This window comes from Onychostoma macrolepis, chromosome 04 (assembly GCF_012432095.1).
Source record: "Onychostoma macrolepis isolate SWU-2019 chromosome 04, ASM1243209v1, whole genome shotgun sequence".
NCBI classification, from domain to species: domain Eukaryota; kingdom Metazoa; phylum Chordata; class Actinopteri; order Cypriniformes; family Cyprinidae; genus Onychostoma; species Onychostoma macrolepis.
Window position 1 is genome coordinate 24,090,635 of NC_081158.1, and position 14,194 is coordinate 24,104,828.

The 14,194-nt window shown below is 38.3% G+C and overlaps 1 protein-coding gene across 11 annotated transcripts in view; it reads left to right on the plus strand.

Annotated features, from left to right (window-relative positions):
• Positions 1-14,194, plus strand: part of sox5 (SRY-box transcription factor 5) — a 243,265-nt gene that overhangs the window by 54,372 nt on the left and 174,699 nt on the right. For 8 of the 11 annotated variants that reach the window (XM_058773716.1, XM_058773720.1, XM_058773715.1 and 5 more), the window contains one exon: positions 1,801-1,861. In XM_058773716.1, coding sequence (XP_058629699.1) covers positions 1,801-1,861 — 61 coding nt within the window. Of the gene's footprint in view, positions 1-1,800; positions 1,862-9,513; positions 9,585-14,194 lie in introns of all 11 variants that reach the window. The other 3 variants (XM_058773723.1, XM_058773726.1, XM_058773724.1) reach the window with 2 other exon arrangements.

The window sequence follows — 14,194 nt, forward strand, 5'->3', positions numbered from 1 at the left end:
ATACTGGAGAAAATAGCCCAGATGTGCCAGAACCGCCACCACATTAACAGTGCAACACCGCGCAAGCTGTGAGTCACAGCCTCTCATACACACACGTCTAAAAGCAGTGTGTCAATAGCAGCAACTGTCATCCGACTTCCCATTTTGTGGGTCAGTGTTGTTGTTGTCGTCCTCCCAATGTCAATGAAGACAAAGAGGCTAAACCGACGCCAGCTGTTCCTAATACCACTGTGCACGTTCTCTCTCTCACACACTACTCTACATGTGTTACACCTGGATTAGCTTTCTGTTCCCCAGGATCAAATGCACACCATCTATCCCTTTACGTGATTATTTTCTCTTTCTTTCCCTCGCTCTCTCTCTTTCATTATCTAATATGGAGCGTAATCCTCTTGTGGAATTAATCTGCTTTAACGAGTGTTTGTTACCATGCTGAGATGGAATTAAAATGAGTCTTAGGGAGAGGAGGGGTCGGTGGGATTCGGCACCGCTGAAATGTTTGTTCTTGTCCAACCTGCCTTATTCTCCAGTGGTAAACACGAGAGACACCTGCACACAGCCTAGATCAAATAGAGCTGAGGTTGAGATTCAACATGGAGAGTTTTGGGCTGGTGTGGCCTAGTGGTCATGTACAGTAACTGAGAGGTCGTAGGTTTGAACATCACCATTGTGCCCTTGATCAAGAGGTTGCTCCAATGGGATTGACCCTCTAATAAATGTACTATAAACAGGCCCACACAGAATTGGCTGAAAAAGCTGCAGATTTTTGCAGTTTTGGGGAGCCTGTCATTCATAAAGCTATATGTTATAAATGATTCTAGAATGTAATTTAAATCAATTCTACAAAATAATTTTTTTTTTTAAATCCGCAGAGAAATTCCAAAAGATTCTATCTTTGCCTGCCTATAACATTCCATGATTTTTTTTATTTAAAGATATTTTTATTATTATTCCAAACACTTGGCAGATGCACTTAGTAAGTTTGTTTGTTTGTTTGTTTTGATATTTTGCTCACCAAGGCTGCATGCATTTGATCAAAAATATATTAAATATTTTTACAATTTAAAATCAATTTCAGTAGCCAATTACTGCAGTCTTCAATGTCACATGATCCTTCATAAATCGATCTGTATACTGATTTGGGTGTTCAAGAAACATTTCATATTATTATCTATGTTGAAAACAGTTGTGCTGCTTAATATTTTTGAGGAAACTATGAGCCTTTTTTTCAGGATTCTTTGAAATAGAAATCTTTTGTCACATATGAAATGTCTTTACTCTCACTTTTTATCTCACTTTTGAATGCAACCTTGCTGTATTGATTTCTTAAAAAAAAAAAAAAAAAAACATTGACTGACCCCAAACATTTGTACATCAAACTGTATTTGGTTTAGTTTATATAATTGTACCCTACCAGAAATAATAAATAAATTCAAAATCGGGCTGCAGATTTTTCACTGGCCTACTGCTTACGAAACTAAAAAGTGATCATTCCTCATACTTGTTCAACTGTTTTGTGAGTAGATTTGAATTGGTATAAGTAGCATTTTGGACTTTTGAGGGTCGCACACTGTTAAAAGAAAAGAAATCCATAAACCAGACCAAAGAAGGGTATGAAAACCTTGCTTTCATTCTCTCAAGCATTCTCCTCCACATAGCGAGTCAGTTACCTGAATTTATTGACGTCACCACGTCTTTCAAAAAAAGGAATATTCACCTCAAAAGGTTTTGATTTCAGCCACAAAGAGGAGGCGCTGGTATTGATCAGAGTCGCTGTCTGTCTGTTCTTTTCTCTACCAGGGACCGAAGAGACGCAGCCTCTATAGAGGGACTCAGACAGGGTGGGAGGAGATCCCAGCAGGTAAAAGGACCCACCGCAGGTCACGACCACAAACAGCATATCAGCTGGCTATTTCTGAACAGGCCATTGTGCCTGATTTCTGTCCACACAGACACACACACACTTTACACCTGGTTGTACTGTAGGTCCTGCTTAACGCTGTGTAAGGCCAAGGGGAATTTACATACAAAATACTAAAAAATTCAAGAAGATTTATGTGAGGGTTATATTTAGGGTTAGGGGATTATTTTTATTCGACAATATTTTTATGACCTGACCCTGGATAAAGGTCACTTCAGCACACAGACCTCATATTCCCTGAGTGCGTGTTTGCGAATATGGGGCAGAGATGTACTTTCACCCTCTGGTTTTTTTTAAGGTCAGGAATGTTTTAATTTTTTATGTCTATTCCCAATTATATTTAGCTTTTTTTATTCCTCGGAGAGAGTCATTTGGAAGCTTTTATCTCATTATGACATCAATAACAACATCTGCTACTTAAATTCAGCACAATAAGCAGCATTGTAAAGCTTCCTGAAGGACTCCGAACACCACATTCCAGCCATGTTTGTCTTTGCCATCGTTGTTTTTCACGAGTTTCTGATCTTCTCATTCCTTTTACAGACCTTTGTTTGACTGTGTGTGTTGTGGGGTTTGCATCTCTTGGTTTAGCTTATACTGTGGGGACATAACTGTTCTCAGAACAGAGCCAAATCTGACAAAACCTCCCTTTTGGGATGTCCTGATAAGTAAAAATGATTCATACATATATTTATGATTAAACACTCTTTACACTCTTTTATATAATGTCCTAACTAAAGTGCTGTGATGAAGCAAATCTGGAACAGGACATTTTGTTGATTGCTTTGTTTTTATTCTTTGTCATATGTTTATTTTATTTTATTTTTCTTTTTTTTTCTTTTGGTCAGGAAGGTAATTAGTTTTTATTTTATTTAGCATTAAGCAGCACAGTTATTTTCAAAATTGATAATTAGAAATCAAACACCAAATCAGCATATTAGAATAATTTCTAAACAATCATTTGACACTGAAAAGTGGAGCAATGGCTTCTGAAAATTAATATTTTAAATTGTAATATTTTTACATTATTATTATTATTATTATTTATAAAATAAATGTAGCCTTGATGAGACCCCAAAATTGTAATGATAGTGCTAGTGTATAATAAGTCTATGGTATATCCTCATTGAAACTGCTTGGTAAACTTGTGTAAGTGAGTAAGTGTTTGACTTAGAAAGAGAAAGAGAAACGTGGGGGAAAAAATAAAATGTCATGCTTCAGCATCCTGACTGCAATTCATAATGTTAAACGGCTGTCAGCTCACGGAAAGTCCTAAACATCAGGGCTATACTCACATGCACCATCACACAGACAGGAGAGGGGAAAACAAGAGAGGATGGGAAGAACATAATGTTTTAGTTACACAAAAGGAGGAAGAATGGAGATGGTGAGATGATAAAGCAACGGAGAAAGGAAGGAAGGAGAAGTAGGGGTGAGGAGGAGGCCAGTGTGAAAAATAAAGTCAGAAGAAAAGAGAAATAGCAGGAGGAGATGAGATTGATTGATAGAAAGAAAGAAAGAAAGAATATACAGTATAAGAGGAGAAACTCTTTCAGCAGACAGAGGAAGTGAAGTATGTATGCAGATAAAGATCTTGACAGAAAGATGAATGCATACATAAGGACGTTCTTGGCTTCAGTTTAATTGAGCTTGTCAAACAGACACTATTTTTAAGTGTTGGAGTTCTTTTACCCTGTCACTGAGCCTCATGGCGTCTGTAATGACAGCTCGCATCCATGTGTAGACAAGGTGTCAGTCATCCCGTGCCAGTTGTGCTACTACTTGTTTGTCTTGTCTTCTAGCTTCTTGCCTCTACTTCTCTTTCCTTTCTCTAAAGTTATTTAAAATCTGCCAATTGTCCCCAAATGTACAATAAAAATATTCTCACATTGCATTGGAGGTAGAATCTACAGACCAGACTATATAAAGACTTAAGGGTGGACTGTTTTAACTTAAACCAGTAATCAACCACCCAGAATACCACAGAAACCAGATAGCAACACCATGAGGTTTGCATGGTTAAATCTAGAAGCATCTTTGAGGAGAAGAAATTGTAATCTTGGGTGGTTTGTGTCCTTCCTGGCCTGGTCATTACATCACTGGTGCTTTTGAGCTGTTTACCAGGGTCAAGTTGCAAATGATTGGAGCACAAATACGGCAATAGGAAGTCAACAAGTGTGTGGCAAGTGTTTTGTAAGCTTTTTTGTTGTTGTTGTTCTTGCAGTACTTAAAGGAATAGTTCACCCAAAGATGAAAATTTTGTCATCATTTGCTCACCCTCATGTCGTTCCAAACCTGTGTAAGTTTCTTTCTTAGGTTGAACACAAAAGAAGATATGAAAGATTTTAAAGAACCAAACAGTATTGGTCCCCATTGACTTCCATAGTAGGGAAAGAAATACTATGGAAGTCAATGGGGACCATCAACGGTTTGATTACCAGCATTCTTCAAAATATCTTCATTTATGTTCAACATAAGAAAGAAACTCATACAGGTTTGGAACAACATGACAATTTTCATTTTTGGGTGAACTAGCCTATTCCTTTAAGTGTGTGTGTAAATAAAGTGTGTTTTATTAACTCATTAATGCTAAGATCATTTATATGAATGTATATATACAGTAGACATGTACACACAGATAAAACACCACCAGGATATCTTGAAACACTAAAATAATGCAATAAAACAAATTAAATAATGTGAAACATAATAAAACAAACAATAACTATATAATAGAAAATTAACATGGAACACCTTACTGTACATATACTAATAACAAAAAAATAAAAATAAACAATTATTTATAGAAAATATAATTGTCACACAGGAACTTCTGGGAAAATACTTTTTTTACTGTAAATTATATGGTAATTCATCGTTTTTACTTGCAAAAAAACATATATTTCTATAGTATTTTGCTGTAAAATTGCATGTAATGTGATGTTAAACCACAGTTTTAACTTAGTTAACCAGCTATCAAGTTTTTACTGTACTGTACAGGTTTGTACTGTACTGTTATGTGTATTTTTCACAGAAAATGATTCATACTGTATGGTGACATTAGTGACTGGTGGTTACATACTGTATCTCTATGTAGAAACTTTATCTTTGATTGAGATAAGTGGTTCTGCCCACCGGTTACCAAGGCAGCAGGAATTAAACACCACCACATGACACATTAAACAGTAAGCACGTCCTTAAACTGACTGCTTGTATTACCAGTTGGTTTTAAAATCCCTACTGTATAATGAGAAACATCCTAATAATATTTATAGTTTAGCGAACTTTAGTTGCCTGCACATTTAAAGAGTGTCAGTTTTAGTGTGAAGATGCGTCAGTGATAATCAACCGCTGCTGTGTTCAAAATGGGCAGGTTGACTAACACCCCTCGCCTCCCCTACCCAAGACTAAACATCATCATCATGCAGGAAGGAACGGCCTATTGCTAAATTACATGATCCGTCGTTTACATCCCAGCAGATAAATATTTACCCCTGTGCTGTTGCCCGCCTTGTGATTAGCCACCTCCCCTCACACAGTACCGGGACCACCTCGGTGAACAATGGCTCTTTCATAGGCACCATGTCATTCCTTCTTCCCCTCCTATATGAACCCTGGGGAGTGGGGCAGGAAGTTGCCTTCGCGGCCTCAGACCGGGTAAGGGATTCTAGGGGAATGGGGTGGAGGTGCTCAGGTAATTGAACCCTGAAGGTCTGGGGCACTCCAGCCGTCTAACTTTTGGTAACCGTTGTGTTTTTTTGTTTGTTTGTTTTTTTTGGTATGTGTACCTCAGTCCTGGTTGATTTCAGTGCTTAGATCAGCATAACCCACTTTACTCCTGTAATGTGATGTATTTTCAAATGAAACAGGATATTTAGTATTGATAAAGTGAAAAGTAGGTGTACCATACCAGAATGGACTACCAGAATTGTTTAGTCAAAATTAACCAAATTTATTCTTTAATTGTATATTTCTGGTCTCAATGATTTATTGTTGCAAAATAAAAATGGCTCTGCCTCTGAAATGCAGTGGTTAAAAAATCAAATTCTTTTTAAGTTTTGTCTTTAGAACAATCTTAAGAAAAAGGATTCTTATGAAAAATGTTCTTAACTTTATTCTTAAGTTAGAAAATAATTAAATAGTATTAAGAAGAATTTTATATTTTGGCCAATGATTTGTAATGCAACTTTTCAAAATCTATTTATTTTTGTTGTTTTGTTTGGGGGTTTTTTTGCAGATTTTTAACATATATTTTTAAAATTCCAACCTACTTTTTTCTGCTTTTATGTTGTGCTTTACTCAGAAATGCACAAGGTTACAGAAGTAAAATGGTTTTGCTAAAGATATTTTATGCTAACATGCAATAACCTGCATAAAGTGATGTCATCAGAAAAAGATTTCAGAGTTAAGGGGATGTTATGATATTTAACAATAAAAGAATGCTAATAAATTAAGTAAATTTTGACAAGGTCAATATTGATTTCATATTGCCTTTAAGCCTGAAGACCCAGAACAGGTTGGAGCCAGTGGAGGGACAGATGTCGCCAAATCCGCCCATCTTGATTCCAGCGAGTTTCATTACCAGATGTTTCAGGGCTATTATTGCATTAGAGCTGAAATGAATAGGCAGATGTGTGTGTGCATTATTAGCAGAGCTGAATTGTGCTGGTCTTATGATCGCAGTGATTATAGAGAGTCGAAGCGGAGCACAACCGCAGGCTGGCGGCTGGTAATCCTCTTCTTTCCCTAAATAAGCCCCCCTGTCATCCGCTATGTCTGATACAAATGCTTTCACAATCCCCCATTCTACCCTTTAATTCTCTCTCTCTCTCTCAATCTCAGTATGATGTTAGCCGGGCACTTTATCAGAGCCATTGTGTTTATCTGATCCTATTAAACACTAGAGGAACAGAGGAGCTGCGCTTTCTGTCCATCTCGTCCCTGATCTCTGTCTGAGTGAGACAATAATGGCATTGTGATGTCCCGAAAGATCCTGCCCTGCCAAGTAGATCCGTTTATTTGCGTAGCAGTGTGCGCGCGCACGTTACCGCTCTCATAGAGATCTCTGTGACACCAAGGGAAAAATGGGACAGACAGCTTCCAGGTGTTTCTGCTGATGAACAGGTGTGCGTGCATGTGCGTGCGCCCGTGTATTTTTATATTCGATCTCTCTGTCAAACACACACACATGTACATGTTCATCCAGCATATCCCTGGCTGCCTCCGTCATCAAATTCATCATTATTTAAAAAGCAAAACCACTAAATGCCCCTCTAAACCCTTAATCACAACGCTGCTGCTAATTCAATAATACCCCTGTAGCTGTCTGGTGATGCCTGCATTGTTTTGGCTCTGCCCAGGTGATGGTGGCTTCATTCAGGGAGCCTGGCGTTGTCTCAGGGGCACGGTGCCCTGTTACGGGTGCCCATTGTGCATCTATTGTGCGCCTATTGTGGCAACCCTGAGAGAGCTAGAGGAAAACAAAGGCACCAGCGCTGCAGAGTGCCCGCGCTGATTTCGCATGCACCTGGCATCGCCACAGACGCGGGACATTATTAATTGCTAATACATATTTATGTGGCACAAATTTGCCATTTGTTTATGCATAAAATTATCAATAGACACAGGGCGCTTAGCCAGAGAAAATGGTGACCTTTTTAAACAGGAGTGAATGGAACCCCGTTTGCTGGTTAAGACTTTGTCTAGTGTACGTTTGCTTTGTGTGAATCATGAGTGTGCGTAATAGAGAGCATCTTGTGTGCACATGTTTGATATTGTTTGTCTGGTTGAATGAAGTTTATGTGACAGGGAGATAAAGGCAGAGACTGTGGAGGAGTGTAGCGTGACTAGCAGATACTTGGTACCATGGTAGTGGTGTGGATTTTTGGACATGGGCTATGGTAAATTCTTTGTAGAGTGCCATGTAAATACCTTGAAATATGAAAACCTTTATGGCTAGTTGACATCTCAAACTAGTTTTATATTTAAAAATTAATCTGCCACACCACAGGTTCATTTAATAATTATATATATATATGAAAAAAAAAACAGTTTAAGGTAAGCAGTGATTAAAATGGAAAAGAGTGAATAGTCACATAAAAAAAAACTGAAATTCTTAAATCCTGAAATTCTTAAGTTCATAGACATCTTAAATCAAATCTTGTAAAATTTCATAAGCAAAAAGGTCCATTGTCTGTTGTCAGTAGTGTAGTGATATGAAGCACAGTTCACAGTGACCAACTTCAACACACTGGTCCTGCAAAATCTGTGTGGGGAAATCTTTCCCTCACGAAATTCCCAAATGTGTAGATTTCTATACAATGACTGGATTTGGCCCACAAAAATTTGAAAATGTTTGACCGTGTGAAAGCTGTCACCATAATGGTAGGGTGTTTTGGGTGGTTGTCAAGTCTGATCAAAAGTAATAGCACACCTGTCCTCAAAGAACAGTTTGAGGTATCATTTGTATCCGTGGCGTGTTTTTGAGAAAAAAAAAACACATGCTACATATGAGCAGTCATATTGGTGATGCTTGCCTTAGCAAACACCAATAATTAATAGAAATGTTCAATCTGAATGACCCAAATTGTCTTTCAGGTTACAAGTCGTATGTGTTTGTGTGATTGCTACTAGTTGAGAGGCTCACAAGCGTCACCCAGCTTCACTTGACCCCGTGGCAACGTGCACACACACACACACACACACACACACATACATATACACACACACATACCCTCAACTCAATAAGGAATACATTAGTCCCATTTAAAGTGACTCTTCCCCTTTCTCAGCAAACACATTTACTTTCTATTAAAGCCTGATCTGCAGTGCCGGCAGCCAAGTAGCCGCCAGAGTTTATTACCATAAAGATTAAAACAGAGCTCTTAACACGCAGGTGAACACCTCACATGCACTCAACCCCCCCAAACACACGTGTGTATATATATATATATATATATATATATATGTGCGAGTGTGTGTTTGCGCGTGCACATACACTTCCTTTTCCCACCTGTCGAAGGGATCTCTGCGGATGTATTTCAATCTGTTTTCTGGATAGCTGTTCAATATTTAAAGAGAGGGTTCAACTAAATTTTAAAATACTGTCATAATATCTCATGCCTGTGTGATTTGTTTCTTCCATAGAACACAAAAGAAGATGGTTTAAAGGAAGTTCACACTGCTTTCCATACAAAGAGAGTGAAAGGGGACTAGAATCTTTTAAGCTCCCAAAAGGACGAAAAATGCCATAAAATATTGTAAAAATTGGTCCATAATACTATTCCGTATTATTTAAAGTAGTATGAAGTTATTCTGATAAATTGGTATGCAGAACAGACTGAAATGAAGATGTTATTTCATGAAAACCCAGCTTGGCATCTGTGGTCTCCATTGACTTTTACTGTATGGAAAAGAGCAGCTTGGGCATTCTTCAAAATTTCTCCTTTTGTTTTTCATAGAAGAAAAAGTCATACAGGTTTTGAAAGAAAAGAAGGAATTAATTTAGATTTTTCAGTTTATTTAATGTCATCCTCCTTTCTTTTTTTTGTTTTTGGTTCACCTCTCTCTTTTCCTCTGCTTCTTATCCCCAGGGTTCAGCTGCTCACCAATGGGTTTGTGGTCTGAAGACGAGCAGCACTCATCTCTTTCACATCCTTTGTAGGTCAGTTCCTATTTTTACTCGTTTTCTTCCCCCGTTTTTTTTTGTGCAAGGACACCCCATTGTTGTCGGCCGACACAAGCAAAGACTGTCGTATTGGTAAACAAATCAATTACAGCTTCACAATGGCTGCGATGTGCTCATCAAAGACACATTATCGCTCTGTGCCGTATTGTTGTCATCATGACACCTCTAATCATGGTTATCATGGGCTAGTAGTTTCCATGGCTACACTATAACTGTCAGCCAATGAAGCGCCCCATCCCAGTCCGGCAGAACAGCCATCAGCCAATTGTAGCACCCTAAGAGAAAACTAAGTGCCCAGTTTGGACCTTCACCATTGGGAGAGAGAGCAAGAGGTCATGTACAGTATATGCTACCGCTAATATTGACTGCTATTTATTAATGTTATGTGAAAATAGCTAATACCACTCAGGCTAAATGTTTTTTTTTTCTAGTTTCTCTGTCACTTATCTCAATTTTGGGAATGACTTGTGTTCTGTGCATTTAAATGGGATTTTTAATTTCAAAACTTCACAGTGTGTACGTTCCCAAAAAGAAAGGAGCGAGCTAGTTAGCTTTTTTTTTTTTTAGAGGGAGGAGGTGAAGTGATGATACAGAGAGCAGGGTTGCAGTTATCAGAACAAACGGAGAGCAAGAGAAGCAGAAAGACAGAAAGAATGAGAGAGAGAGAGAGAGAGAGAGAGGACAGGGCCACAGGGAAGGGGCACGGGGCCAGCTGGAGGGCCAGGCTGTGTGCTTTGTGTGTTTGCAGCAACAATACAGGGCAGCTGAGAGTTGCCCCATGACCGTTTCTCTGAGGGCAGTCTGTACCCTGTCCACACACACACACAAATACACACACACGGGTCACTGCAGAACTACTCAGCTGCCGATGCAGTCAACTGGAAACAGCCACACTCCTAAAATCAGATTGTTTTTTTTTACTTTCCTGTCAAATACACTCAAGTGCATGCTTCGCAGACCTTCATATTAAATGACATATGGGTTTGCTGTTGACACTGTCCAGGAAAGATAGCCAAGCATGTGTCTCGGAGAGTGACAAGAATGTTTGTGTGTCTTTAAAGGGGCCATGTCATAAATTATATTTTATTTGCTTATAATGTTTGAAAAGGTTGAAAACAGTCATAATTTTTGTTATAGTTTTACATGACCATTTTCTATCTTCCACCCTCCTTCTGACCTTTAGAATTAAATGGCCTATGCTTTGCTGCAATGCTGTATATATATATTTGGCTGAATAATAGTGCTTTGCTGAACTGACTGGCCGCAGGTGTTCATTTATTTTATTTTCAGATTTTATGTGAAGAAAATAATTACATTATATATTATTATATTATAAATTAATGCAATTAAAGCAGCATCTGTTTTTTTCCTTTCCCGAAATAGCTATAAATAGTTTTTGTATATATGTTTCTAACATTGAGATCCATCAGAAGGATATGCAGAGTCGTAGGTGCTACACGCATCGAGAAACAGCACAAGGTTTGGAGACTTTATCTTTTCATTAGTTCTTATTGTTTTTAGGAAGTATTAATAGTGGTTAGTATTTATTGTACTTCCTTTTTAATAATTCACCATGACTGGCCATGAGTGAAATGTAAACTTTGGCAGCCATATGTTTATATTTTGCATTTCTGACATCAGAAATCCAAGAATTTCAGAACAAGATGCTTTTGCAGCTTAGCCTCTTTGAAAGTTTTATTTATTTTTATTTATTTATTTTTTTTTAAGGAAAACAATTTCTGTTCTATAAGTTTCTGGAAGTTACAGTATTTTTAAAGAAAATCGATATTTCATAATTTCATCTCTCTTTAAAGATGAACCTGTATTAGGTGTATTTAGGTGACTCATTTATGTGTTGAATAACGTCCTGGCTGGACTGAATGGTCACCAGCCTCTTCATAAAGGTTTATGTTTCTGTGACTGTAGCTGCCTTTGTGCAGTACAAACAGTGAAATATTGTTGTACAAACGTGTTCAAGCATTTGGATCGAAAGCTGTGTGTGGGGCAAGGACAAGTATGCTTGTGTGACCTTTGACCTGTCTTCCTCTCTCAGTACACATCTAAAGGAAGTTCCGCCTGCGGTTAGCCCACACAGACAGGAAATCCTGTAGTGCAGGGGGAAGTTGTAGAGCTGTAAAGTTGTTTTAGATGTTATGACCTCTTTGACCTCCACTCATGATGCAAAGTCCCCCTTTCCTTTATTGGAAAACACAGCTGAAAGCATGTGTGTGTTTTTCCATAAAGCAAAAGCCACTGTCTGAAGAACGCATAGGATGCGTCCATTTATGTATGTGTGTATCCCCTTAACTCTTAGACACCTGCATGCACTCCAAACACCGGGACTTCTCGGTTTCCCCACAAGCCAATTGCTGCGGGGACACTTGTCTTCCTCTGTAAACAGATACAGGCATGATAGAGGACACGGCCGAGCCAATGTTTGAGCTGAGAAGTACAGCTCTGTGTTGATGTGTGTACAACACACGTCAGACCTCTAGTACTCTCTAACAAAGCACCTGTTTACTCTTCCGTAGTCACCAATATAAATACACACAGAGAATTGGAAGCCAATTGTGCTTGGCATTGTAAAGAGCACATGAGGAACAGAGCTGGGGATTTTTGACAGGCCTTGGCCTTCTCCAAAAAGAAAATCGGAAAATCAGTGTTTGTCTGATCGCTTTTGCACTGTACTTATGTATTGTAAATGACTCAAAATACAGAATCAGTGGATGCTGATTACAAAAGCTTGCATATATATTGCAAGATTCAAGCAAAAGTTGTCATATAATGTCCAAAAAACTATTTGTTTGTGTCTGTCAGACTTTGGGTCAAGAAATTAATACTTTTATTCAACAAAAATGCATGAAATCGATCCTAAATGACAATAAAGATGTTTATGATGTTAAAACCTTTATGTTTATTAAAAACTTTCTGGAGTAGCAGATCACCATATTAGAATGGTTTCTGAAGAATCATGTTGCACTGAAGACTGGAGGAATGGCTGCTGGTAGTTCAGCTTTGCCATCACAGGAATGAATTACATTTTAAAATAGAAAACAGTTATTTTAAAGAATAATAATATTTCACAATATTACTATTTTTACTGTGTTTTTTGGTGAGTTCGGTGAGCCAAGAGGTAATTCAAAAACCTGTTATATTGCAGTCTTTTGGCTCTTTATTTCTCATTAATCTGCACTGAATCAGTGTTTTACACAGTTTTATTCTTAGCTCACTCTGAGTTTGGGTTTTAATTAAATAGAAATAATTGTGTTGAATTAATGTCACAGTATGTTGCCCCTTTTCAGAGACTTTTAGAGAATAGTGGTCCCTTTTTCCCAAAAATATGAATGTGAAAAATATTCAAATTAATATTGAAATAAATATATTGATTCTTGCTTTGGGAAGATTATAACTGCTGGGGTAAAATATCATAATATTTTACTATATGGATTTTTTCCCCCTAAGCTTGTTCATGAGAATTTTATACTGTGTCTCAGATGGCTTTTGGATTCACTTTTTCTCGTTCATGTTCAAATATACTGTAGTTGGTAGTTTCAGATACACTAGGCTAGGGTGCACTTTGTGGAAAGGACTTACACTTTACACTAAGATTGCATTTCCTACCATTAATTACTGGATTAGGAATAATGAACTGAAGTTAATGTTAATAAATATGCAATTGTTTATTCTTAATTTGTGTTTGTTCATAATACATAGCTAATAGTAATTATTATTATTTTATGCAATTATGTATGTATGCTTTTAATCCCTCTGAAGCACCACTGAAGTCATGTGATCAACTAGTCAACACACAAATAATCGACTAGTCGGTGCAACCCCAACCCCTATCAAAAAAGTCCTTCTCTCTGAGCACACTATTGAGTGAATCACATCATCTGTCATCAGGCGACAGATTGTCCCACACTCCTCTCCCAAATTCCCTCCTGAGCGTCTCTCTCAATATGCCCAGTGCCACCGTATTCCCTGCGTCTCCCTCCCAGTAGACCTGCCCCACTCCGTCTCTCTTCAGTACCTGAACTCTCTCACCCAAGCGGCCGTCGGGCTAATTGCGGCAAACACGCTTGTGAATGTATACGCAGTCATTACTGCTCACAGTGTGTGAAAACAGCAGAGGCCACATAAAGACACGCTCATTATGAAAAATGAGGCTCTTGAGTGAATTACATCGATGCGTTTGTGTGTCTTGTAGGTTGCGGTGTCCCCTGCGAGGTGCCGCGATGAAGGGCGTGGGCAGGGACAGAGCTCCCTAATCAACACGGCAATCGCATTTCCATATAAACAACCAAAAGCTCGTCTACATACAATCCAATTCCATATGATGTGGGCTTGCCGTCAGGGCTTGTAATTGCTTCAGTTCGCCGAGTGTTAGAACAGTGCAGAAGAGGACGAGAGAGGCCTCTGGAGAAATGGAGGAATAGTCCAAGCGAGAGATTTTTCAATGACCTGAGCTCTCCAGCGATCTAGTATCCGAACACACTAAATCAATGCTCAGTCATACAGCGATAACAAGCCTCCTTTTATTTACACAGTAATGGCTATGAATAACGTAACAACAACATTTAATGTGG